Consider the following 27,237-nt stretch of genomic DNA (forward strand, 5'->3'; position numbering starts at 1 on the left):
CAGAGCGTCCTCGGACGTTCCCGAGGCATGGCTCTGCTCACCGCCTGGGTGTGCGTCGCCGTCAGGTCAGTGAACCCCCCTCCTGCCACCTTCCCCAAGCTCCCTCAAGCCCCGTCGCAGCCCGGAGGAGCCGGCGAGGGGGGCACCGGGCCCTCTTCCCTCCTTTCTTCTCCTCTGGGGGCCGGTTCCTCGACAGGCGGGAGTTCGGCGGGAGGGCCGGGGCGCGGGGCCGGGGCGGGGTGTGACGGCGGGCCCGGCCTCTCCTCACAGCCTGGGGCCGGCGCTGGGGGACCAGGGCGGCGAGGGGGACCTCTTCTTGGAAAACGTCACTCGGATCCTCGACAAGCTGTTGGACGGCTACGACAACAGGCTCCGGCCGGGCTTTGGAGGTAGAGGGGAAACTCCCGTCCCCTCGGGGAGCCTGCGGGCGCGGGGCGCTGTGGGGAGGGCGAGCAGGCAAGGGGGAGCGGGGTTCGCCCAAGCGGGGGGGGGTCGAAGATCCTGCCCCGGCGGGAGGGCGGCGGTGAGACCCGCCAGGCGGGCGGCAGGGAGGGCAGGTCTGCCGAGCCCCGCCGGCCCCAGGCTCGGGGGGCCGGTCCTGGTGCTGCGCTGGCACCGCGGCCTCCGGGGCCCCCAGCCCGGGCAGCCCCGCTCCGCTCCCAGCCCGTCTCCGTGTTCGCAGGCGCCGTGACAGAAGTCAAAACGGACATCTATGTGACCAGCTTTGGGCCGGTGTCCGACGTCGAGATGGTAAGGGCCCCCGCTTGCCGCCCCTGCTCTCCTTTCCCGGGATTCATTACGGTGCCATCTGAGTTTACCGTCATTAAAGCAGATTACGAGCCTTAATCTTCTTGACAATCTGTAGGGCCCATCAGAGCAGTTTGGCTGCAGCTGCATACGGCTATTTCCCCGGCAGAGTCAGCCAGGGCAGCCTCGTGGCCCAGAAGACAGTTCTAGACTCCCGTGGGAGCACGGACGGGAGGTTAAAGATGCCTCTCTAACCTCGTTAAGAAGATTGTTAGCATCTGTGGCCCGGCACATAGGCTTGCAGGAAGGCTGCACGGTAGACAGCAACCTACTGAGCAGGCTCAGGGGAATGGTGCCGTTTCTGAGGCAGCTGCCCCTTGCCATGCTGGGTGCCCCCACACGTCGGTCGCTGCAGACTTGAGTGAACTCCATCAAACACAGCAGCCGTCCCAGGAAAATGCTAAGCTACTGGAGTGAGGATGGCACTGCTGCTCTCATTCTGAAAGTTGATTTTAGTTGCTGTTTTTGCCCTTGTACGCTTTCTTCAATACCTACTCACCTGAGCCTGCAGTCTGGGTTGCAGGCAAGGAACTGTGGGGCCCCCGAAGTACAAACAACAGTTTTCCCACCTCTCTTCATCAGTCAATCTAAGTGAAGGCATAACCTTGCCTTGCACATTTGCCTCCAGCCAAGGCTTAGTTCCATTTACTAAGCAACTTCCATAGACTAATCCTGATGGCTTGTGAGAGTACTAGTAAGAATCCTTAAGAAAAATAACCTAGATTAATATTAACTTGACACCATGATCTCCACTCGCATCACTCCTTACTTTGTGAATATCCAAAGTAAGCTGCAGAAGTGGCACTGAACATGTCTTTTTCCTGGCAATGAAACATGGGTAGTTTGTTTTTGTGCTTTGAAAGGATACTAAATTAGTATTTTGTATTTCATTAGACCTCAGTCACTTTGAATTAAAGTATTATCTCCGAGAGGACGACAAGGGTTTTTCCTTACTCGTATCAAATTATCTGTTCACTGACTGCTTTGTAACTATTTTTTAAATAATAAGAAAAAGAGTATTTTTTCATACAACTGTTTTTTAAGTAACTACTTAGTGGTAATAGGATTAAGTGCTTAAGCAGTAAATCACATGTGTTCTTTCATGGAGTTACAGCAACTTGGGACTGCTGACCCCCCCACATAAGTCACCCACCTATTTATTTTCCATAGGAATACACCATGGATGTCTTCTTCCGGCAAACTTGGACTGATGAGAGGTTGAAGTTTAGTGGGCCAACTGAAATTTTAAGCTTGAACAATTTAATGGTCAGTAAAATTTGGACACCAGACACATTTTTTAGAAATGGAAAAAAATCAATTGCTCATAATATGACAACTCCTAACAAACTTTTCAGAATTATGCAGAATGGAACTATTCTTTACACAATGAGGTGAGAGCTTATTCTTCTGCTTTTGGTTGACCTTTATTTTTGATTTTTTTCAGCAGTGCTCCTCCAGACCATTTTTTTTTTCATTGTCATCTATTATAATGTATTCTAGACTAACCATTAATGCTGATTGCCCTATGCGGTTGGTGAACTTCCCTATGGATGGGCATGCTTGTCCATTGAAGTTTGGAAGCTGTAAGTTTTTCTGCAACTTTTAGTTTCTTTTAGTAATACATTTGGTTTACATGTATGTGAGAAGATTAGAAGTGAGATCCTTGGACACTACTTAGTGACAGCTGAAATTTTTATTAAATTTTTTATACTAGAATTTTGTTTTCTCCTCTGACACTCAGACAATTCGTAAGCATGGATTTGTTCACTGAAGGGTGACTTAAGGCTTAGTTTTTATTCTTACACATCTAGCAGTCAAAGTGGGTCCTTCAACAAATTTGAAAATCTGTGGTACATTTTTTATTATTACTTCTAGTTTTGCAAAATTAAAATAGTTGATCTTTGGTAATCAATTTATGCCTTTCATAGCAAGTTGAGAAGCAAAAGCTCGTGCCTTTTCAGGTCCCACCTCAACCATTCTTTCATTGCTAATTTTTTTTGCATTTTGTTATTAATGAGAGTAGGAACTTGCTGGAGCAGGGAACATGTTTCTGTGGGTAACTGAGCCACAAATGGGAGCATGCTACTTATTTATTCACTTGCTTCTAAATTACATAATTAATAATAGTCATTTTTCCTTCTTTAACTCAGATTCTTATCCAAAAAGTGAAATAATTTATACGTGGAAAAAAGGACCCCTGCATTCAGTAGAAGTTCCACAAGAGTCTTCCAGTCTCCTCCAGTATGACCTCATAGGACAAACTGTATCTAGTGAAACAATTAAATCTAACACAGGTAATGTGTAGTTATGTGGGAACTATTGACATGAGAAAAACATCTTGAAACAAATTACAGGATTTTTTCCATACAGAATCAAATTAGTTTAATTATCTTTTGCCATTTTAAAAAGTAACACCTTGGAAAGAATTGATAAGATAGCTTTTCAATACAGTCCCTTTAAACACGCAATTCTTCATGCAGTTCTTAAGAACTCCCCCTGCCTGTCTGCCCCAGTAAAAACAATACATAAAATTAAAAATACTCTCCTTTTCTGTGAGGTCACTTTTTAAAAATCAGCTTATTTTTACTATGCACTAGGAGGCCTGTAAGTGCTTTCCTCAGAACAGCATGTGTTGGGTTTAAGCCAATAATATTTACTCATATGTTGCCAAAATAATGCTGACATACTTGTCTCTTGACAGGTGAATACGTAATCATGACAGTTTATTTCCACTTGCAAAGGAAGATGGGCTACTTCATGATACAGATATATACTCCATGCATTATGACAGTCATTCTTTCCCAGGTGTCTTTCTGGATTAACAAGGAGTCTGTTCCAGCCAGAACAGTTTTTGGTATGCTGCCTTAAGGTCTTTGAGCAGCTCATCATCACATTTACCATTCATTCATTACTTTCACTGCTTGTTTGTTTTAGGCGAATATTCACTTCAGCTGCTCTATTTCCATCTTCAAAGGAAAATAGGCTACTATCTCATTCAGACATACATTCCATGCATCATGACTGTAGTCCTGTCTCAAGTTGTGTTTTGGATCAACAAAGAATCTGTTCCAGCAAGAACCGTGGCTGGTATTTGTGTTTTGTTCTTTTATCATTCTCTTTGTTCGCTGTATTGAATCCATTGTATTGAACAGCTGCTGTAATCCAGTGGGAACCGGAAAATACAGCTAGTAGGTTTCAGTGAACAAAAGTAAATACTAAAATTAAACCAAGTAATATTCAGTCTGCCCATGAGGGTCAATATTTTTTATTCAGAATGTTTGGTTAGCCAAACTTGTTTGTGTTGTTTTTCTTTCCCTCAGTATTTTTTTGTATGCAGGAAGGGACAACTGCAGAATAAATGCTAACGTCTCCATTTTTTAAAGAGGAATTTTTCTACTGATTTATTCTCTCATGAAACCAATCTGAGTTAAAGGTTTTTTAAAAATAAATAGTAAAATAGACACCTTTCTCAGTATTGTGGAAAATTAGCGATTTTGGCATTTTAAAAGAATATTTCAATCTTTATTCCAGTCTTATTTCTCCTAGGCACAGTCTGACTTAGTAGTCCTTCCTAATTTAAAATCTCATGGATTCTAAATGCCTTTATCTAAGAAAAAGAAGGCAAATTCCTTATGACAAAAAGACTTTCAAGTCCCCGGTAGAAAAAAAGCTTAAAATGGAGAAGTAAATCTCCTTTCTGCATCACATTGCAAATACTTGAATTATAAATATTCAGTTTTATTTCTAAATTCCTAAACTCTTGTTTGAGAAAAGATAAATAGTAGAATAACAATAGTGTTCACACCAGCTTCTCAGAAAAAAGTGTATTCAGTACATTTATTTCCCTCCAAAATGGATGCGGGTTCCAGTTATCCTTTGCAGATAATAATACAACAAATAGTCTGAACATTTTGCAAAGATAAATTAATGATCATAAGCACCTACTCTTTACAGACCTGCAAGTCAAAAAATGGGAGACAAAAACACCTGAAGGGGTACTTACACATTCTTTATAATTGTGTCACCGGGAAGAAAAACAGGTTGCTAGTATGAAGTTCCTTACGTTGTGTGTTGGAAGTTCCATTTAAATATGAGGAGAAACTTTACTTTGAGGGTGACAGAGCACTGGAATAAGCTGCCTGGGGAGGGTGTGGAGTCTCCTTCTCTGGAAATCCTCAAGACCCACCTGGATGCAATCCTGGATAACGTGCTCTAGGCGATCCTGCTTTAGCAGGATGATCTCTAGGGGTCCCTTCCAACTCTGACAATTCCGTGGTTCCATGTGGAGCAACACGTGTAGCTGTGTGTAGACATACATATGTGTGAAGTTTTAGGAATCATGGCTCTATCAGAGTAGAGTGAGAAACATTATTATTGGGGGCCTAATTTCAAATATGCTCTGAACCCATATAGCAATGCCTGTTATTTCACTTATTTAAAAGTCTTTATCTAATCTTTCTTATTCCTGGCAAAAAGTTCATCTATTATTTTGCAGAAAGATAGTCTGCTTCTACTTTCCTAGCAGGTCACCTTGGGATTTTAAAATTAATATTTAGTCATAAAACTTTATTTATAATAAAGTATCAGATAGGGAAAGGTATTGTTTTTTTTTGTTGTTGTTTCATTTTTAAGAAGAAAACATATTTCAGCATTTGCATTATGTAACAGATTCTTCAGAACTTACCAAGAAGTGTTCAAGATAGAAAGATGGGTAAACAATCATCAGTTATACAGTTTACCAACTGTAATTTTGCATTCAGTTTGATGAAGTAGTTTTCCACAGTGCAGAGCATTTCATCAATATTCACTCCACACTGAGAAGTCTTATCTGTATCTGTAATAGAACAGGAGTCTTACTCCTAAGTTTAAATTCCAGCTGCAGCAAGTTTTTGTTCAGACACAGAATACATCATTTTTATTACTAACTAGCACATGGACAGATTCTAATCTGATCACCTATCTTATTCAAAAGTTTGTTCTGGACCTTTGAAATTGAAATATATTTCAGCATACTTGTATTCATATTATCAAATGAGTCTGGCATATTTTTATACCATCTCCTATCTGCATTTCATTAAAACATGTGAAGTAATGACATTGGGATGTAGTTAACCTCAGACAGCCAGAAAGCTACATCATGTGAAAGAGTTGCAAAAAAATCTCTGAAAATAATCAAGTCACCCTGTCTTGATGCTGCAGTATGCAATGACACTGCATCCTTTCCACTCAGCACCATTAATAGCATACTGATTCATCATCACAACATGACATTATAACATCTTTTACTTTCCCACCTACCCTTTCCCAACTGCAGATAAGAGCAGGAGAGGGTATTCTCCACCTTACTGTCTTTAAATACCTGCACTTTTTACATTTTAGCAGGCATAATGATAAGCAAGCATGAGTCAGAGAGGCTTATATGTTAATGAACGAGTTTGCTTTTGCATTTTTTTGCTTGAATCAGGTAGCAGTGGGAAGAAGTATATTTCCTACATTACTAACACTGTACACTCCAAAACAGAATAAATTCATGAGCTCACATGAAGAACACTATTGGGCCTGTGAGCTGCATGACCAGATTTGTTGTGTGAAAACAGAGAAGCAGCTCTAAGTGGCATTTCTATAATTCCATATTTGTAACTATGGGTGCTTTCAAATCAAGATACTGTTAGTGAATCTTAAAAATGTGTCTGGTGATTAAAGACAACTGCAGAGAGGACTGAACTGTTATTACTGGAAATATTTGGATCATAGCCTACTAGCAATTGTAAAGCAGAATTGCACTGCTTCAGAGGGGGTTCTGTAAGCCATGATCTGTCTTGTGCAACAACAAAAGAAAGACAGGATCGCTGTTGGGAAATGGCAGTATGTTAATCTAGATTTCTGCTGAGCATTCTACTTACTAACCCCTCAAGTAAAGTGTCTTTCGTAGTTTGAGCCTGTTTATCACAATGCTAAGAAGTGACATGATGTAGAATGTTGTTAACTTGCATTTGCTCTGTTATTAAGGCAGTTTATTCAGAGTTCTTAAAAGCCAGTACACATCATTAACTGAAAAACACAGAACACTTAGCAGTCATGTTGGTTAGCTGGTAAACAGGATGACAGCTAAAACCGAAGATGAGTTGGGTAGTTGTTTTCTTTTTTTTAAATATATGTATGAATTTAAGAGTAGCAGAGTTGAAGCAAAATTCTAATGCCCGGATTGTTTCTCTTCTTTTCAAGGAATCACTACAGTTCTAACAATGACCACTTTAAGCATCAGCGCACGCCATTCTTTGCCCAAGGTGTCCTATGCTACCGCCATGGATTGGTTCATAGCTGTGTGCTTTGCCTTTGTCTTCTCTGCACTCATTGAATTTGCAGCTGTCAACTACTTTACCAATCTCCAGGCTCAGAGAGCAATGAGGAAGGCAGCCAGGGCAGCAGCCCTGGCAGCAGCACTATCAGCAGCAACTGTAACGGCAGAGGATAAGATTGTCTCGGTAATTGCTTGCTTTTCTGATAATAAGCATCATATAGCAAGAGGCAGCTGAAGTGGTGAATGTAAAACAATATTAAAATATCTGAACCTGAAGCAGGTTATGTAACCAAGTAATGTCTGTTTATCAAAGACATTGTTCTTATTTTAGAAAATGAGAATACTTCATTTATTCATACTATTTACATTTGAGATATGATTTGCTAGGAGAGATGTTTCTTTGGTGAGATGTTTAAGGAAAGCCACTAGACTGTTACCCATAATACTTCTCTTGAGCAATCAATGCTTTAGGCAATGTGATTGGGCACCTGTGGTTCTCTTGGTAAGTCTGCACAATTTGTAGGACACTACAATGGACTGAATATGTGCTTTGGCCAGATGATTATGGGATCACTGTAGTACACACCATAAGTGGTTCATCTGGAAGAAGAGGAATTAGCCTTTATATTAACTTGGTATCTGTTACTTTCCTAAATAAATTTGTTGGTGAAAGCTTGAGGAAAAAAAGAAATTTAAAGAGTAAGGATAGATTTTAGTACATAGGAAAGACAGGAGGGCTTTCTAGTATCAAAAAAAGAATGTCAGAATTGCCTGTCAATATTATTTCTTATATCTCAGACTAAGTAGTGAATACAATATGTGCTAACATATTTGTCATTATAGACCTGTTTTCAAATCAGTTTTTCTACCACCACATTTACCATTTTGAGAGGAATAACAGAATTTGGATGACCTTCTGCAAAACATTTGAGTCTGTAGTTGAATAAGGAAGTCAATATAAGAGTTATTGAATATAAGGGCAATGCCTTACCCACCATATAGTCATTCCTCTACATTTGCTTGTAAACAGTAGTTAACGTTACAACATTTAGGTACATTTGAACAGTTAAATTTTTAATTGATAAGTTCTAGATACTAGCAAAACCGAATCTCCACAGAATCTTGCTTCTAGTCCTCATGGAGCTAATCAGATATTCTTCACTTCAACTGGGAAGCATCATGCTTTTAAAACATACTGTATTTGGCTTACAATTTTATTAATATTGGAAAAATAGGAATATATTTTAAGATATAATGAAATAAATGCAGTTTAGCTTCACTAAATGTATAAATGCAAAAAAGAAGCAATTTTTTATACATTTTAACTCAGAACTACAACTTTTTTCTTTGTGTTTTTTTTTTTTTTTTTAACCAAAGTTATATAAATAAAATACAAAAGAAAGTCCAAAAATTTCTAAAGGGGCTTGGAAGCAAATGTTCTCAGAATCTTGCACTGATTTAAAATAACTGCAGAAAGGCTGATTTAGTTTTGGCAACATTTGCAGTGTTCATATCTACATTAATTTTAACTAGTAAATTTTATAATTATATTTAAGCCTTACAAAAAAACGAGAGAAAAAGGAAGTATGCATTTGCCAATATTTAGGACATACTTCCCTCCTCAGTGTCCTGATGCTTGACTGAAGAAGTACTCTGGACTAAACAAGCAGAACACCTCAACAGTAAAAGAGTATAAAATACTGTAAAGACTGAAGGAACTTTAAAATGTAATAAAACTTAACTTGGATTATTTTGTTGACTTTTTGCGAGGGCAAGCTCTCAGAAAAAATTTAAAGAGATTACTTGGCTTTATATAGCTTCAGGAAAATATTGATAGCTGCTACATAATGAGGAGGAATGACAGTTCTTCTCTTTTCTACACACACTTCCTTATTCAGATTTGTGTTAATTATAGGAAAGTTTCCAAAAAAGACCAAAAAAACCAACAAAAAACCTCAACCAAAAAAACCCTACTTTTTTTCATTTATCTTCCTCCTGAGTTAAATGAAAATGGTTTGGCCCGCTCTACACGTGCTACTGCTGGCAACTTCACAGCAGATGCTACAAAGCCACCACCACCCTGCTCCCCCACTTCCCCAGTCTCTAGAAGACAAGTGTTTAAAAAAATAACCCTCTGCATATTCCAAGATATACTAGAACACACTCCTGATGATTGTGGCGCCTCACGTACTCGTGGGCGAGGTTTACATGGTCTCTGTATCATTGCAGAGCAAGCTAAGCACTAACTACAAAACAGCTGTTGAACAAAATAATAAAAGAAAAAGAGAAATTCAGAGAAATTCACAAGTGTTTTATTAAGGGCTTCAGCCACAAACAAACACAGAGCCAAACTGAAAACACACTTTTCTCATTTTATAAATATTTTCTTGTCTGCTTCTCCAAGTAAAAACAAACAAATAAGTATCTATGAATAAAGTAAACATCTAGGAAACACACTGCAACCATTTCCTCAATAAAATTATTTACAACTAGTTAACAACATACAGATTTAGAAGAGTAGTAGGTCCCATGACAGGCTCTCAAGGTAAACTTAGTCTCTAAAACAGGCCACCGTGTCCACAAAATTCCAAGTCCTGTTCTTGCTCAAAGCTCATATTATCCAAGACAGTAATTTTCAAATCTTGTTAGTCCACAACTTTTTTGTTACAGGACTAGTTCTCTACAGGAACACATCTCTGCAATAATGGAAAAGGCAAAATTAATAAGATCATAAAAAAGAAGGGTACTTACAACTAAAGGAAAGTTGATGTAGTCAGGTGGCTTCTAGAAACATCAGCTATTCCTTTTAAAAGGTCCCATTCCAGAAAGGCATGCTGGGAAGAAGGACTAATTACAGAATAACAGATTTTAATATTTTTTAAAATGTTATTTTCTTCTTTCTTTTTTGTGTAGTGAGGGCAAGGGGGAAAGAACTTTTCTATGTTACCACATAGATGGATGTATTGCAGTCAGTGATATGATTCCAGCTGAAACAGACCTTAACTAGCTAATTTGAATGCTAACAATTTAATTAGTACAGGCTGATTGCATGAGTAGATGACCATTTCTTCAGGATTATCATCCTTTACTGAGCTTTGTACTTTTATAGCTATGTTACTGGTCTTAAGGAAGTTCTGTTTATAGAAGGCACATGGCAGAAAATGTAGTTTCTTTCTTATTGAAAATTTAGGAGATGTTTTTGAGGTTCTGATTTCCCCTTTGCCTGCCCCATACCCTCAGCTTATTCCATTTGTTTGCTTCTAAATCATCACTTTTCTTTCAATTTTTTTTGTTTGTTTTTTGATTGCTACAATGTCCAGTTCTTACTCTTTACCCCTTCGATAATTTATCTTACCTCTCCTGCTCTTCTTTTTGCCTTTTCTCTCCATTTACTCTGCCTCTTTTATTAAAAAGTTACTTTCTAATTCACTAGAAAAAAAATAATCTATTTGAATGTGAGTCTAATACATAAATTTTTTTTGGTCTACTTTAGTTGATTAAAAAAAACAAACCAACAACTAAAATCCTTCCATTCTCTCATACACAACCTGCACTTTGGTACCTTGTCTTTTCTAATCTGCTGATCTAATTTTGTATTTTTAATTAATTTTTGGTCTCTAAGGCAGGACAGTATGTTTTTCATCCAATTGTAATGCTAGTATTTTTATTTGTGATTTTTAATTTCATTAAAGTTGTCAGAATTTTATCTATATGAAAGGGCAGTTATAGGATAAAGACTAGTGAAAAAATCCTTGTTTTCTTCTTCATTTCTAGAAGTCAGATGGTATTTTTACATCGAGAAAATTTCTGAAGATTGTAAAGGTTTGGGCTATTCCATTTGTAAAAATAAAAGTGAAAAAGTGAGATTTGAAAAGTTTCATGGCTATACAGCTGCCAGTGGAACTCTTCTATCAGCAGCAACATTAACAGTAACAACATAGACTATGTGTTTGTAAGAATTAGTATCTTAAATTGCCTGAAGAGTGGCTAAAGAATATTGTGGTGGGAATAACATGGCTGAACTAGTACTTTTGGTATGACCTATTCTCCTACTTTGCATAAGAGAGGCCCAGGGTGCCAGTTTTGGTAGAAGTGAAAATTCAAAGGAGTTACAAAACAGTTAGAAGCTTTTGCTGCATGAGTGAGGGCCTAAATTCATCAAGATAAATGTATTCACAGTATATTCAGTTTTGGTCTTTTAATTCCAAATTAACTATGTTACCTGAAGAAAAAACAAACCACAACCCTCTTTCAAAATACTATCAAAAAGCCTCTTTCCCCTTCAGCCTAGTTAATTTTATATACGATCCTGTTTTATTCAAATGAACAAAACTTCTCACGGGTTTTTATACCGTAGCCACAAAACCTGTACACTCAGAAAAGAAAGATGGCAGAAGACCAAACTCTGCTGTACTGCAGTGCTAAAAGTGGGAGGCATTCTGCTCAAGTGACTGGGCTACACCAGTTTCAGTAAGAGGCAACAGCCCGACTCCATGCTCAGTTAACTGATGCCAGCCCAGCGTGCTGGCTCAGCTTCCAGGAAAGCGTCTCTATTCACCTCAGTGAGCTGAGAGCAGGACTTGGCTTGCTCTCTTTGTCAGCTGCAGGCAGTCCCTGCTTGAGGTACAAAGCTATGGGTGTTCCACTCCAAAATACGATGGCAACAAGCTGAGCACTCATCTGGACCCTGACAGAAACCTGCTTTTATTCCAATGGTGACCAAGCTTGTTCTAGCATGTCAAAACCAAACGTTATTTATATGCACATACATACAAAAACATGATGGAATTTAGGTCTTTACTCCATTTCAAACATGTATTTTCTGTATCAGTCATGCTGTTTCATTATTCTGGCTTCCTTTATCCAAGAATATCCCAATACTGGAAATTGCAGGGGAAGGGAAATTGGTGATACTGTCTAGAGTGCACCATTTGTAGTAAGATATATACATATACACACCATTTGTGAGATGGTCAGGGAGAGCACACCATAGATCCCAAGACATCATTCTATGTAAGAGACTACATGTAAAAGATTGTTGCAGAGTGGTAGCTTGATTATAGATATGTTCTAAAAGACCTTTTGTTTTAACAGAAAAGAGCACAAAGCAGTGGAGTACTGCTACTACTGGGAGGGCTTCCTTCTCCCTACAAATAGCCCTGGTTTTGTGTTTCAAAGTAACAGGGCTTGAGCAGAATAGAATTCTCAGTCTCTTTAATAACACTGCCCAACTGCAGAGCAGCCATATGTCACTTCAGTATAGAGGATTTAGTTCTAATTACGTCAGAATATACTGAGTATTTTTAATGAGTATCCTAGTGTAACCTAAAGGAGAGCAGTTCTGTTTGGATTATCAGCAACCCTTTATGAGATCATCCTAGAAACAGCTATAATACACTGAAGTCTTGGCTTTCAATTGAGTTAGGGAGACCTTCCTCCTCCTCCTCCACAAGTGCAGATGATCAAGTAGGCTGATAAAAATAAACAACAACTTTCAACTACATTGACTTTTTGTCATCCCAGTGAGGAAAGTAGATGCTGATTATTTGGTTCTGCCTGAGTTAAATACTTGCCTGATAGACAAAACCAGGACAGGGCAGTGAAGAAGGTTTAGAAGTAGCTGATACTATGCACCAAAACAAAAAACAAACAAAACAAACAAAAAAAAAACAACAAAAAAAAACCAACCAAGATTAATTGAATTTAGGCCAATGTTGTTCAAGATTGAAGTCCAATCCCAGTACATTTTTTGCAGGGATCAGTGAGACTGAAGTAAATGATAGAAAAAAACCCCAAACAAACCTCTCTAGTGCTGTCTGTGTAATTCTGTCTTATTTAGGCACTCAGAGTAGTAGTGGCAGAAATTTAGCAAAGTAAATGTAGAGACTTGGATTGTTCTGGACTGACACATAAATTTAAGAGCCAAATGTGACTTTGAGCATTTAAACCTGTTTAACATAGACAGAGGCTCTGTGCTAATTATATTATTTTTCTGAAATGCTACATGCAATTGTTAGGAAGACTACCACAGTACATTCACATGGAAAAGAGAATGACTTGTGTTCCAGTCTCTGCTCTCCTTAGCACTTACCTGTTGTATATGACAGCAATTTTAATACAATGGGCATGGTGTGTTTTCCAGAGTTATGCTTTCTGCCTCTAATGGCTCTTCAGATTTTCCATGCAAAGTAAACCAGTTTTTAAGTAATAAGGCAATAACCTTTCCCCTTGAACATCTTCACCTGATGGTTAGGTTGTATTTTGAGAGAGGTGAATTTCAGTCTCTGAAGGTTAAGAAAGAATTTTTAGATGGCTTTCCCATGCTCCCAGTGAGCAGTTTAACCTAAGGGCGTTAACCCTTTTACTACGGTAAACCACAAAGAAAACAAATTTGAATGTTATTCCTTGTAATATTTCTAGGACAGGAAATGTAAAATTCCTAAAGAGATGGCTAAAGCTAGGACTATTAATGACTTTAAACTGCGTTCAGCTCTTAATTATGCAGAATACTGTAAACACAGATGTTTGCAATGTACATGTTTTGAATCAGATGACACAGATGAGATATGTAATGTCTAAATTATAGTTAAAATTCTAAAATCTCTAGCATAAGATGGATGCTTAAACTGCACAGGACTGTAAAGACTGAGGTACCTTAGTGCATGCTCAAAAGGAGTTCCTGCTGCAAGGTGCTGCATGTGGATATTTTTAGCCATCACAGTGCTGAATGAAGGGGCTGAGCTATGCTTGACTCCCCCTTTGGGTGCTAAATCACAAACATGTGCTTTTATGTTTATAGTATGAATGGCTAAAATTACTCCAGCTATCTACCAATGAGATGGTCAGGGGAAAATAATGCTATGTAATTAATTTAGTATTCTGCTTTGTACAGATAAGAGTTTGGATCCTAGTTGTTATTTTGGATCCTAGTTGTTATTTGGTTTTGGTTTGGTTGGGGTTTTTTGTGTGTTTTTTGGGATATTAGCAAAATTCAATATCCTTAATCTAATAAATTATAAAGAAAAGGGGGCATAACACATTTTTTTTGTTAGAACTTTTGGAGTTTATTCTCACAAGCCTCATTTTACTGCATTGCCCGCAAGAAAGAGAGACATAAGTGAGTAAAAGAGAGAGATAAATAAGGGCATGCAGATATTAATTTGTTTAAAGGTAGCTAGTATCTGAGTGCATACATAAGATAACTCATGTTACTACTAGGTCATAAACTAAACTAATAGTGAGGATATGTATTTGCAGTACAAAGGAACAGAGGACAGTAAAGAATTTTACAAATATGAACTACAGAAATCTCTTGAGGAAAAGAAGCATGAGAACAAAGAGCATTCATAAATCACAGTTAGCATCCATATAAAAATCAGAAAAAGCAAACAAATCCATTTACTCCAAGGTTATATATGCTGTACTTTTTTTTTTAATCTAGAAGCCAAGCAATTTGCTTAGAGCATCCTGAGATATTCTGAGCATAAGCAAATTCTGGTGATACTGCTGAGAGCTGTGAGAGAGCAGCACCTTTGTAGAGGTGAGACTGCTTTGTGAGCTTTCTAGGGTAGCAGAGGGCTGAGCTGCACAAGCTTAATGGAAGCCAGGTTATACCTTGCCAGCCCATGTGCATACCAGTCTTCCTCTAGTGCAGCTTTATGGTATCTCACATTAAACAGTGATCTTGCAATCTGTTCTGTGTCACTGCATAGCTATATATAGTGACATTTTTAATTGCCTGATGGGACTAACATTTCCCATCAGTGCAAGAGTACTTCTTTGAATCAGGATTCAGTAACTTAACAAAATTCATTGTTTCATTAGATACGATGTGCTGTGCCTTAGGCTTCTTGTTGCTCTTGCTACTTGTAAAACAGTCCTTACTATTTGAGTGACTGGCTGCATGAGCTGTGCCAGAGAGGCTCCTTATTCCTGTTTTCTTTATATATTTTGCTGAAGTTTCACTATGTATTTGTAAGTAATTTATGTTAAAAGGAAAAGTTAAATTGAAATATGGTAAACAAATTACTGTATATGCTGTTCAGAACTCAACTGTAGTAAGAAACTGTATGTTTTCCTCTCGTTGCCTCTTCCTCTTGGATTAGCAGTAAATTGCAAGGAAAAATGAGTTGTGGTTCTGGGGCATCACGTCTGGTCTGTGGTCTGCTACCATGCTGAGAATCATTACCCATCTGACATAAATTTGAACTTAAAATTCTGTATCCTGCTAGTGGTGTACATAACTTGCTGGATGGCACTCAAGAGTGTTGAAGATGGTGTAAAGAACTATTCAGGGGCTTGCCTGAATAGGCTGAATAGGCTTGCCTGACACTTGTCCTTTCTGAATACTGGAATAGGCTTTTAGGTAGTGAGAATTTATTGATACCACTCCATTGATAGAAATAGACCTAAACTGGCCCCAGAGTGGGAACATAACCAAGCTAGTGCACTCCTCAGGTTCTGAGGGTGCACACTGACTCCAGATCTTCCTGTGATGAACTCATACTGAGATAATCCTCCTCCTGTAGCAATCCTCCTTGTATAGGAAAGAGATTTAATAAATATAATAAAATAATGACCGGAATTATACTTTTCTGAGTGCCTATTCAGATGATCACAACCATTTTACTACCTCTGCGTTCCAGAATGTTTGGTACTGAACATCATCCACAGATTACATCCTGTTTCTGTTCCACCTGCTATTAACTCCATCACCCCAGTACAATAACTCCTGACTCATGCTTGAATGATCCAGAGCAGAATTTGACCCACCTTATACCAGAGTATTGCAGCTAAAAAGGGCTGAGATTCACCTCAGCACTCACATTTTTAGATACCCCTCATTCTCCACAAAAAGTCAAACTGTTTTTCAGTAAAGCAAAAAACCAGGTACCTTGCAATTTCTACAATTCAGTTCAAAGCAGGGCATGCAAGGAAACGGGATGGCAACTTGAATGAAAGCCGTAGCCCAGGCTCTGTCAGTCAGTCTGTTTATAGAGTGGGATTATTATTATGATCAGTGCAAGTGGACGTGGATAACCCTCTTTCTGTTTCTGAGACACATCTGTAAATCATCCTCCATTTAAATCTCTCTCTTGCTTGCTGTGTTACTAGAAAATACAAAACCAAACATCTGTGTTCCAGATAGGCACAGCCCCAGAATATGAATGCCATTTAATATCCATTCAAAACATGATACTGATCATTTAATTGTGTAGATGGCAAAGTGGAAGAAGGAGAGATATGGCAAATGTTGATGGGTTGTGGGGGAAGAAGAAGCTAATAGGTGAGATACACACTTTTTTCCAAGGCAGTTGTTGGCTCCACCTTTTACTTAGACTAAAATCTGTGACGAATCCCTCTCTCCCTAATTTTAGTTGGAGACCAGTCCATTCATCCATGAGCAGAACTTGGCATCTTGTAGTAGCAATGACACTTGTATTGATACTCTGACAGTAACACTGACCACTAAAAGGATAAGTTCTATTTTAACTGTTTTGTGTCATACAGGAGATACCAGATGTGTTAGGCTGGTCTTTTTTCTAGAAATTGTGGCCCAAGTACAGGCAATGTATTTAGATGTATTTCATAAAATGCTTCTTTTAATGATCCATTCATTTATCTGGTTTCTTAAAATCTGTTTCCATGCATAGAAATCCTGCCAGACAAATCCCCAAAATGCTAACACTGGGCTGCATTTAAGGGGGTGGTTTTCACTAAATCTCTCCCAAGGTATGACTTTGGAAATAGGATATCTAACAGCATTTTGCTACCTTCATACCCTGCAAATGTTGATACTCCATTTAGCAATAGATCTATAGGCTGTTGTATTGTAAGTTATTTACATTTTTTGTCTTCCCTCATTAGCTTCAATTATTTGGTCACCTAGTTCTACTGGCCAAAACAGTTGCTTCTTCAACCCCAAGAACAGCCATGTATGTCATGGTGCCAGACAAATCCTGTGGCTGCTGCCATTCACCACATTCCTAACAGCAGTCCTGGGCAGTGTGTAGCATCAAGGGTTTTTAAATTTTCCTCCCATTTCTACTGCTGTGAAAGTGGATAACTGATACTGATATAGCAGAGAAGCAGCAATAAAATCAGAAAGTTTTGAGTAGAAAGGTAGAGAGAGGCTTAATAATCACAAAACCTAAGCCTTTGTATCAAAAAATCACCTTTTTTTCCCCTCCTTTTCTTTATTCTTCCACAGCGTTCTGACTCCAATTGTAACCTGAAGAAGCGAGTAAACTCGGTAACATCTCAGGCACCTCAGTCTCCTGAAGTCAGCATGACAGCTAATAGTGCATCCCAGTGTCAACCAGTGTCTGTTCCTCCACCAGCCCCACCACCGCCACCACCACCACCACCACCTATCGGAGGTACAAGTAAAATAGACCAGTATTCTAGGATCCTCTTTCCAGTGGCATTTGCGGGATTCAACCTGGTCTACTGGGTCGTTTATCTTTCAAAAGACACTATGGAAGTGAGTAGTAACATTTCTGAATACTTGCTTATAATATGTAATATGTTTACTTGACCTGATTTATTGTAATTATTAATTTACTCTTGCAACTCCACTTTACCAGTCCTTTCTGAGGAAAGTTACTGATAATGGCTTTCTCTAAAAAATCAGCTGTGGCTCCCAGCAGTGGCAGTCAGTACCATGCAGAAAGGCTAGTTGAAGATGAGGAATGTAAACATTTATCTCTATGCAGTGCTGCACTGAGCAGAGCACGTTTTGTAAGACAATGCATGAAGCCATTCTCAGCAAACAAACTAATCTTAAATCTTCTATTTCTTCACCTTCCTATTTGCAATAGGGGATGGTTGAATTATCTGTTAAAGCAATGCAGTGAAGGAGATAAGAACTTCAATATCTCCTAAGGTTTGCTTAGTGAGGTAATAAGTCTATCCCCAGAAGTTTGTTATTCATTCTAAACATTTATCCATAGTGTGAAGAATTAACAACTGCAGCATACAGTTTATGAATCAAGAATCCCTGATTTTACACATTTTAGCACTGACTTTTCCTCCCTCTTCATACAGTTGAACTGTTTTATGCAGATAAAGGTGCTAAAATCTTTGCTTTTTTAATTTTTTTTATCAGACAGTGATCATGTCTTTAGATATCCATGAGGTCCAGAGGAGATGTGTGCATTGCAGATTGAACATGTCTAGAATAATCAGTGATTAGCTTATCATTTTCAAACAGTCATTAAACTTTCAGTCTTTAATGCTTTAATTCTCTAATTTTTCTCTTTTGCCTCAGTAGACTTAATGGTGTCCTCTTCCTTTGGTAAAAAATGTCTTCATTTGCCTCTTGCCATAGAGTTTTTGAATCTCACTGTGTACTGCAGTCAGTATGATTGGTACATGTAGCTTTCTTTGGGACAACTAGAGAGATAATAATGGTATTTAGATAGTACTGAATGCACAAAGTGCCTTCCATCAATAAAAACAGAGGCTGGCGTGAGTGGTGAGCAGATTGTACCTTTATTTCCTGGATGAGAGGTAAAGCAGGCCAAGGGAAATCTCATGGACAACCAAGAGATGTTGCAGTTCAAACTAACAAGACAGTGCTGATCAGCTGGTTGGTGGCATCTTCGCTCTTCTTGAAGTCAAGGCTCTAATTTTGCTGATTTTTGCTACTAGTATGATCTGGAAAATGCTGTCTCTCAAAGATGGAGCCTGTTGCCAAGCAGCTTGTATGAAATCAGGAGAGCAGGAAGATAGGAGGCACTATCTGTTACAAATGTTTCTGCAGATGTCTCTCTTCAAGAGGTCACAGCTGCTAACTCCTGGCCACTCAAAATCTGCCCAATGCTAAATTTAGTATTTGTGCCAGAGTTACTGATCCTGCTATTAAAATATTGACTATGTGTGCAAATTACTTGTCTCAGTCAGAGAAGGGAAGTACCGAAAAAGCTTGTATTTAATCATTACAGCTTCTGTTTAGATGCCAGTTTTTTAGCTTGTGTAGCTTGTCCTAACTCCAGTGATTTCATTCAACCATTCACATTTTGGATCTAGAAATGTTTAGAACAGAGCTGCCTTTTCCCTTGGCAGTGATGAAATATTTACACTGAACCTTGTATATTAATAGTTATATCAGAACTAGGCTTTTAAAATACTTCTGAAGTCTAGGACATGGTGCTGACTAGAAATATTTTTAAAATGCCACTTTTGCAAGCTCACAAACTTGCTCATAAACTTAGAAATTATGTTCTGTAGTAGCCTTAGAGAATGACACAAATCCAGCAGCAAGATTTAGAAAACAGAACAGTATCGACAGCTGGGATGTTTCAAATTATGAAGAATATAGGCAATTATGTAAAATGTTGATCAAGCTGCTGTTGATAAATTACATTTTCCTGATGTGTACTCAGTTGTAACTAATTATGATTGTGATATACATTGCTAGGTTTCTAATTCAGTATGTTGTATCACTTTACCAGTTGTTACTTTCAAGGAAGAACAAGATTGGTTTAGCTTGAAAAATATACTAAAAGTATGTAAGCCTTTCCAGTGAAGCAGAGGAGATGCAGAAGTTAGGTGAGCAAAGCATGGCATGCTTGAAGGCCAGTTCAACTAAATCACAGGCTCAAGCCCAAAAGGTTAAATTTTAGCACAGTATTGCTCACATAAGAAGTTTATTTTCATTTAGAAAGTGCATTTTGTGCAGTATTTCTGGTACGTTAGCTTTTCTTTTTTGAGTTACTACTTTTAGTTCATTTGGCTTTTGTTTAAAAAACGGGGAAAAAATCTAATCAGTTGACTGAAATAACCACGTTTTTGTGCACACGTTCTTGTAGTTCATCTTTCTAGGGTTTTGATGAGTGTAGTTTGGAGTGCAGAACATCAATAACCTAAGTCTGTTGCCGTGGAGATTCCTAAACCAAACAGTTACCTCCTGTCTTTGGACAGTGCATATAGAATAAGTCCAGAAGCATTTCATGAATCTGCTTGTAAAAAGCAGGCTTAAATTAGGAGTGGAATCAAAGGTAATTTTCAACTCCTGTCATTATCCTCTGGCCAAACTCTTGGAAGTGCAAGAATAGATTTTTTTCTTTCATGTTCTGGATTGAGAGTCTCACCTAGAATGAGCAGCCTTGTTAATGTAGTGACACAGAGTTACATGAAATGAGAAGAGCTGTCCTAAGCTGTTGGGTAGTATGTCTGTCTGCCACTAACCAGTTTACTCATGGCCTAAGTAACGGGCCATGTGTTACTGAAATGAAGAAATAATTCCTGTATATTGTAGCTGATAATATTTTTAAGAACCTTGGGGCTTGAGTACTTTTCAAAATGCTTCTTGGAGAACCTTTTTCTTCCCCCTCCATTTGATTTTTTAATTTTTTTTTAAGACTTCAGTGTAATCATCCTTTCTCTTACTACACATGTAAACTAAGAGTCTGTCAATTACACAGAAATTTTAGGATTTGGAAGCTTGTAGAATGAAGAAGGTGTTTCTAATTGAATTTATGCTTTTAAGCATTTGAATATTAATTTTCAGAGTAGGCAGGATTGGACAGATAGCAAGAGTATCTTAGACTGAACTCTGCATTTGGACTTCATGAATATTGATTCAAGGCACTTCAGCAAACCCAGAGGTTTAGTAGCAAACTTTCTTTGTAAAATTAATCTTTTGCTATGTTTGCAAACAAAACAGCAGCATTCCCTGAATAAAAAAATAATAAAAAAAAAATATGAAAAAAAAATCCAAGTACAAATTAAGTGGTTCAGCTGAATGCATTGTAGATGTGGATGGGGATAAAGTTGTTTCTATTCTGCATTGGAACAAGTGGGAAAATGTTAAGTCAGCAACAGCCATCCAGCAGGCATCTATATACATAAAATGTAATACAATATTAGCAGCCTTCTAGTACCTGAAGGGGCTACAGGAAAGCTGGGGAGGGACTTTTTACAAGGGCTTGTAGTGAGAGGACAGGGGGTAATAGATTAAAACTGGACAAGGGGAGATTGAGGTTAGACATTAGGAGGAAATTCCTTAGTGTGAGGGTGGTGAGACACTGAAACAGGTTGCCCAGGGAAGTTGTGGAAGCCCCATCCCTGGAAGTGTTCAAGGATAGGTTGGATGGGGCTCTGAGTAACCTGATCTAATGGGAGGTGTCCCTGCCCATGCAGCGGGGTCGGAACTACACGTTCCTTAAGGTAATAGCATTGCAGGACAGTCGTTACATTCATAAAATACAGAATGAAGCTCATGCAGTTCTCTGCCTGCGTTTTGCTAGAGATAACATGTTGTTAGAACCTAATGTAACCCAATCACAAAATAAAAGTGGAAAAGGGAGTACTTGAAAATATGTATATGAAAGAATTCCCAGTTGAAATAACAGATGCCAGTTTTTAGAGCAGAGAAAGTGCCAATACTTGTGTGATAAGTTCATCATTCTCTCAAAAAGTTATATAACTGTAATGCTGACAGATACTTGCAGCAATATCACTTTGGCATTTATAATATGAAAAAAAACCCAAAGTATTAAAATTACTCTAAGAAAACTTGCTCCCTCACAATGTAAGGTCAGTTTGTAATTAATTTAGATGGAAAATTTGAAGATGTGACATTCCCATGATTTACACATGCAAAATGGAACAGGCATGTTTCCGTGATGCATGTTCCTCTGTAAGCTACAGCAGTATCTGCCATCCACAAAAAGCTCTATACAGTAAAAAACAAGACACATTTTGTCAAGATTAGCCAAATAGAGAAGTTCTTGAAAGCAGAACAAACCCACCTGCCTAATGAGAAAATGTCAAACAGCATATTTTTGTCTTTGTTTTTGGTTCTACATCTTGCTAAGTCCTTGAGCTGAATGCTAATTTATGACAACAACCTTGGTAGGTGAATTGAATGCTTAGCTTATTTTAAAATTTGCTTGATTTGGAATGCAAGCAGTGCCCTTTTAATAAGAAGAACACAAGTACTTAATCAAATTTTGCTATCATTCACAATGCATGTGATGTTCTTGACATCTTCTTACACTTTGTCTTTCTAAAGTAACCCGTCTCAATTTTTATATGTAACCGTAAATTACAGCTTTTAATGTAATGAAACATGGAATGATGGAGTGAATCAAAGTAAAGGAGGATATGATGCTCCAGTTTTGATGGTACACTTCAGAAAAACAAGCAGGGGTCAGCTTTTGTGTTTGGGAGCATGGAAAGGTACCAGGTTGCTGAATGTGCCGAGTCCTAGGTATGAATTGGCCACAAAAAACAGACTGTGATGGCCTAGAAAGAGTCACATGACAGACTGAAGGAGAAGATGAGATGCTGATGACACATGGGTCAAATGGGAAGAAACAAGAACAGACAAAAAAAAACTGGAGAAGGATTTAGCCTCAGTACGTTAATATTTGTAAAGCTTGCAGTGTGTATTTTTACATCATGTTTCAGTGTAAAGACTGGAAAAATAAAGTTCAGGAGAAAACAGTCATCGCCATACATACTGTTGAGCTTTGGTGATCCAGGTAATGAACATGAAATTCTAAGAGGATTCTTCCTTGTAATGCAGTTCAGTTTTCAGCCTGCTGAGTCAGTTAGAAATCAGGTGGTTTTGTTGGTTAATTTAGTTGTTAACAACCTGGAGATGAAACTTCTCTCTAAACTTCCCTTCCAGTTTTTTGAACCTACTGCAATGCATCTTCGAAATGACTACCTGCCCAACTGAAGAGAACAGCTCAAGGTCTCAAGAAATCACTGCAGGTCGGGTAGCACTGAAGGGACTTCAAAGGATTTGTCTATCCACAGGTGCTCTGTTTTCAAACAGGGAATATTTATATTGAACATCACCTGGAAGAAATCTCTGAACAAATAAAAAAGAAACTTTGCAGGGTTCTAACAATATTTTTGTGATTTTTCTTACCTTTATTTGACTATGTAAGTTCTTGTTAAATTATTTTGTTGAATTATCAAAGACAGGATTGTACATTTGCTCTAATTCTGTTATAAACAACTGAATGTTTTCATGATATATCAATAACAGGAATATTTTTAGCAAATACTTTTAAGGATTGGTATAATAAGCCTGATTCTGAACTGATACAACTTTGCGTGGTTTCCCTGAAAGGTGAGGAGCTGCACTGATGTGGAGCACTTGAAACTGACCCAAACTAATGTTAAAAAAATCCCATGAGAGGCAGCTGCAATCCCATCATGTTTTCATAACCCTTTTATAGAAAAGATGAACAATGAACTTTGATTTTCTTGAAGTTCATTTTCATCTCCTTAAATGTGAGATAATATTTATAAAGAACAAGACAGAAGAAAAAAAGAAAATTGAAGCTATTGTTTATATGCTTTAGCTGGTTAGTTATGATACTGTAACTTTTTTTTAAATGAGAATGAAATACAACTAAACTAATAACAAGGAATTTCTGGGCAGGATCTAGAAATGCAGGACTGAGATGTCAGGGAGTTTGCAGGCTCCAAAGCTGAATAGACAGAAAGATGCAGTTAACCATCAACCTAACTGCAGGCCTCCAGCTCCAGTGAGCTTCCTGGAAGCAAGTCTTGATAGCTAGTTAGGGAAAATTCTGCACTTCATCAGCTGATTCTACTGAACTAGCAAATTGCCTAGAACTTTTTCCAGATGCAAACTCCTGTCAGCATATTCAGAGTTTAAAGATAATATTTTAATTTATTTGTCACTCTCAACACAAACAGATGCAGGATTTCTTTCTCATATCTCATAGTTATCTATTATTTTATTGCATAGTCACTCTTTATCTCCAAAATCCTTAAAAATGTAATTAGTAAAGAGATACCTAATCACATCAAACCCAAGACAAATTTTTTGCAGGTGTAATAGATACTGGTGGGAGTCCAAAGCACACAAAAGTCATACATGCAGCCAAATAATTAAGGACTTCTTGCTTGAAATGTATTTTAGTACATTAAAATTCAATTGTTTATAACAGAAACATGAAAAGATGCATTGATTCAGGAAATTCAGTGTCTTTTGCTTTGTCTAAACATTCACTGTGATAAAATATTTAGGAGCTGACTACTTGACTCTGCTAAGTTGTCAACTGCATTCTTGGCACTATCACAGTTTAACTGTCTGGTAACCAGCTCAACCAGCTGTTTTCCTCCTCCCATTTCAAGAGGAGTCTGTTGCTTTTATTAGTGTAGTAGCTGTCCTCAGCATGTGAGATCACTTTTTGTACTCCCTCTTCTTTCACTCTGGAGAGCTTGGATGAGGACAATTTAAGTAGACTTGAGTCAATAATAACTATTGTTTGCACAGAGATGTCATGGTTGCAGTTTGCTTTTCCCAACTGGCTGCAGGCTGGCACACTTGGATGTATTTGTAAGTGCACTGAATTCTTTCTTCCTTTTGCTTCGAAGCTAAAATTGTGACAATTTTTCCCATTTTGAGCCTTTATGCACTATTTTTTTAAAAAATAATGTGGACACTGGGTATTTTATAACTTGTAATTACATCTTACTTTGCAAAAAGCAAGTTCTGCTGTAGGGACCTACCTGCTGTAGGTTTTTTTAGTACAGAAGTCTCATTATTGCTTCACTGAATAATTTTCTATTTTGAGTACATTAATATCTAGAAGAGTTTTCAGAGTACTTTAAAATTGGTTTATGCACAAAATAAAAATGTTTAAAGGCTATGGAAAAACAAGTTACACTAAAGAAGCTAAATTTTGTGTGTGATCCTTGTTTAAAAGAACTCTAAATATGAATTTTACAGCAGATGCAGAGACTGTCTAAATAGTCACTATTTCCTTGGAGCTTAGTATTTCAAGGTAAAAAAAAGTGATAACCTGCTGATTATGAAGCTATATCAGCACCTTAGAAATGTACCAGCAGGTCTTGGTGTTCAACAACAGATTTCAACATGACCACAAAGACTGCTTATCTTTTTTAAAGAAGATTCCCACATGGAAAAGATCAAGAAGGGTTTGTTCCCCACATCTGTTTGAATGACATAAGGGGAAGATTTATTTTTCCTATTACATGCTTTGTACAGACATGGCTGTATTCAATATTGATGTTAATAATGGTAAATTATATCTTAGAATGAATGTATTTACAATTAATGGACAGTTTTTAACAATCCTGGTTATGGCTGAGCACTAACCAATCAAGCAATACTGTTAAAAGAGCAGATAAAGAGAAAAGTTTTACATATATATATCTGTATCTATGCATATATACATATTTCTGTAAAAAAACAAAGAATGTATTTTTCTCTTTTTAATGCAAACGGAAATTAAGGGGTATGGGTTTCTTCCAGTATTTTGGATTGTATTGCAATAGGAAGAACAGGAGATAAGGTTGCTGTAAGGTGGGAATTTCTATCTGCAAAACAGGACACTGCAGGGGAAATGATGGGCAGTTCCCTTCAGCTATCACATTCTGCCAATACCTTATTCAACACTGATCAAACTGGTTTTCCCACAAACCCCTCAAAGGGACAGGATGCATCTTAAATTCATCTTCAGCATGTTCTGCTTGATCAGAAGTGCAAGAAATAGAAGAACTAAGAACACAAATGCAGAATTATACCTGATTACAGCAGAAGCTTCAATTACATGTTAGTCTTTATTACTATTGATCTGGGTTCCCCCCATTATTTTTTGTAGTTTCTAAACCAAATAAAAATCCAGCAGTTTTAAGATACAAAAACTAGGCAACAGCATGGTAGATCAGTCCTGAGATCATCCACTACTGTGTTCAAAGGACAGTCCTCTCCAGAAGCTAAAGCAAGAGTTGGATAAACTCTAGAAATGTGAAGCTGAAAGTCCTCAGCACTCTTGGTGTAGCCTAGTGTCCAATATTCTGGTATTTTGATGCATTCTGTCATGTTACTAACTAAATGCTTCTCTCTTATACATATGCAAACAAAATTCAGAGGTGACTTTGTCATTGCTTAGTTCATGATGTTCTTGTTTCTATTCCAGTTCATGACAAGAAGAGCATTCCTGATCTGCCTTTATAGAAGTCATTCTTGCAGGATTTTCCTCTAATCAGTAAGCAAGCAAAGCCTTTCAGCTCTGTGTAAATGCTGCCCATTGCCAGGCTCTGTGGAGAAACCTGTGAAGAAAAAAAAAAAATAAATCCTTATGCACAGGCAGAATGGGTTGAGGCTTGGGGAGTAGAATGTTCTTTTCTGCATCACTACTTCAACATCATCATCACTCAGCCATGGCTGGAGTGGTGCTTGTGTACAAAGAGTAAAGATCCATTCATTTTCAGACAGCAGTTTGATGCAAGTGATAGAGACCCGAGTGTCCACACAGTACGTTGGAAGTAGAAGTCAGTGAGAAAGCACAGCTGAGCCTCAGCCTTGCTTTCTGAGAGGCAAGTCCTGGCATAGGGTCTTTGAGCGAGAGAAACAAGGGAATCCAAAGAAAACCAAAGCATTCACACAATTGTAAAGTAGGAAACAGAATTCTCTACATCTTGAGTCCTTTTAAAAACAAACAAAAAACCAAAAGCAAACCCACCCTATTCTAAATCCTGCCCAAAGCCAAAACCAATGTGGTTTTCCAAACACCAATAAGGAAAATAAGCCAAGCTCCTGTATGTAATGTGGTTACACAAAAGTAAGACAACACAATTGGGTTTTCATCAAAAAGGTCATTAGTTCAGGAACACATGGTCTGGCCTCAATTATAATTAGACTATTTTTAACTCCATAAATAAGAGTAATTATGAAAGTTTGAAGGTACTAAATTCTATATGTGCCTTAATGAGCACTTCTTTAGGCCACATTTTGTTACATATTCAGGCACTACTGCAAAGGTTTTTCTTCTCACATCTGCTTTGCTTATAATAATGTTTCCCTAGGGCAGATAGAAATATTTTGTCATTTAAAACAAAGTAAAACTAACAACCTAAAACTGGAATACTTATGTCTGCTATTCCTGTAAGTTAAAGAAGCTTCATTACTGTAACAGAATGCCAGCTTTGCTTTGGTGAAGGCTGTACAGTGTGCTGATGTAAACTACATGGAGACGTGGTGTTATCAAAAGAGATGTTATGACATTTAAAGGGGGGTTCTCAGTAAAGAAATCACAGGTTCTATGTGCATGTGAAAAAAAAAATTGTTGTAAGAAAACAAAAAATTAAAGCTCAAACTGTGTTCTTTA

At 37.9% G+C, this 27,237-nt stretch overlaps 1 protein-coding gene across 2 annotated transcripts; it reads left to right on the forward strand.

Annotated features, from left to right (window-relative positions):
- Positions 1-27,237, forward strand: GABRA6 (gamma-aminobutyric acid type A receptor subunit alpha6). Of its 2 annotated transcripts, XM_051631091.1 has the most exons (10): positions 1-65; positions 271-389; positions 683-750; positions 1,978-2,198; positions 2,308-2,390; positions 2,958-3,101; positions 3,509-3,661; positions 7,033-7,292; positions 17,319-17,591; positions 22,749-27,237. In XM_051631091.1, exons 1-10 carry the CDS (start codon positions 28-30, stop codon positions 22,797-22,799), a joined length of 1,410 nt encoding a protein of 469 aa, XP_051487051.1. In that variant the 5' UTR covers positions 1-27; the 3' UTR covers positions 22,800-27,237. The 2 variants fall into 2 exon arrangements, with proteins under 2 accessions (XP_051487051.1, XP_051487052.1); XM_051631092.1 differs by lacking the exon at positions 3,509-3,661.

Source organism: Apus apus, chromosome 13 (assembly GCF_020740795.1).
Source record: "Apus apus isolate bApuApu2 chromosome 13, bApuApu2.pri.cur, whole genome shotgun sequence".
Lineage (NCBI taxonomy): Eukaryota > Metazoa > Chordata > Aves > Apodiformes > Apodidae > Apus > Apus apus.

Coding starts and splice junctions, on each gene's coding strand:
- GABRA6 (XM_051631091.1), top strand. CDS start 28: ATGGCTCTGCTCACCGCCTGGGTGTGCGTCGCCGTCAG. Junction 751..1,977: donor CGGTGTCCGACGTCGAGATG/GTAAGGGCCCCC, acceptor TATTTTCCATAG/GAATACACCATGGATGTCTT. Junction 7,293..17,318: donor CAGAGGATAAGATTGTCTCG/GTAATTGCTTGC, acceptor ATTCTTCCACAG/CGTTCTGACTCCAATTGTAA.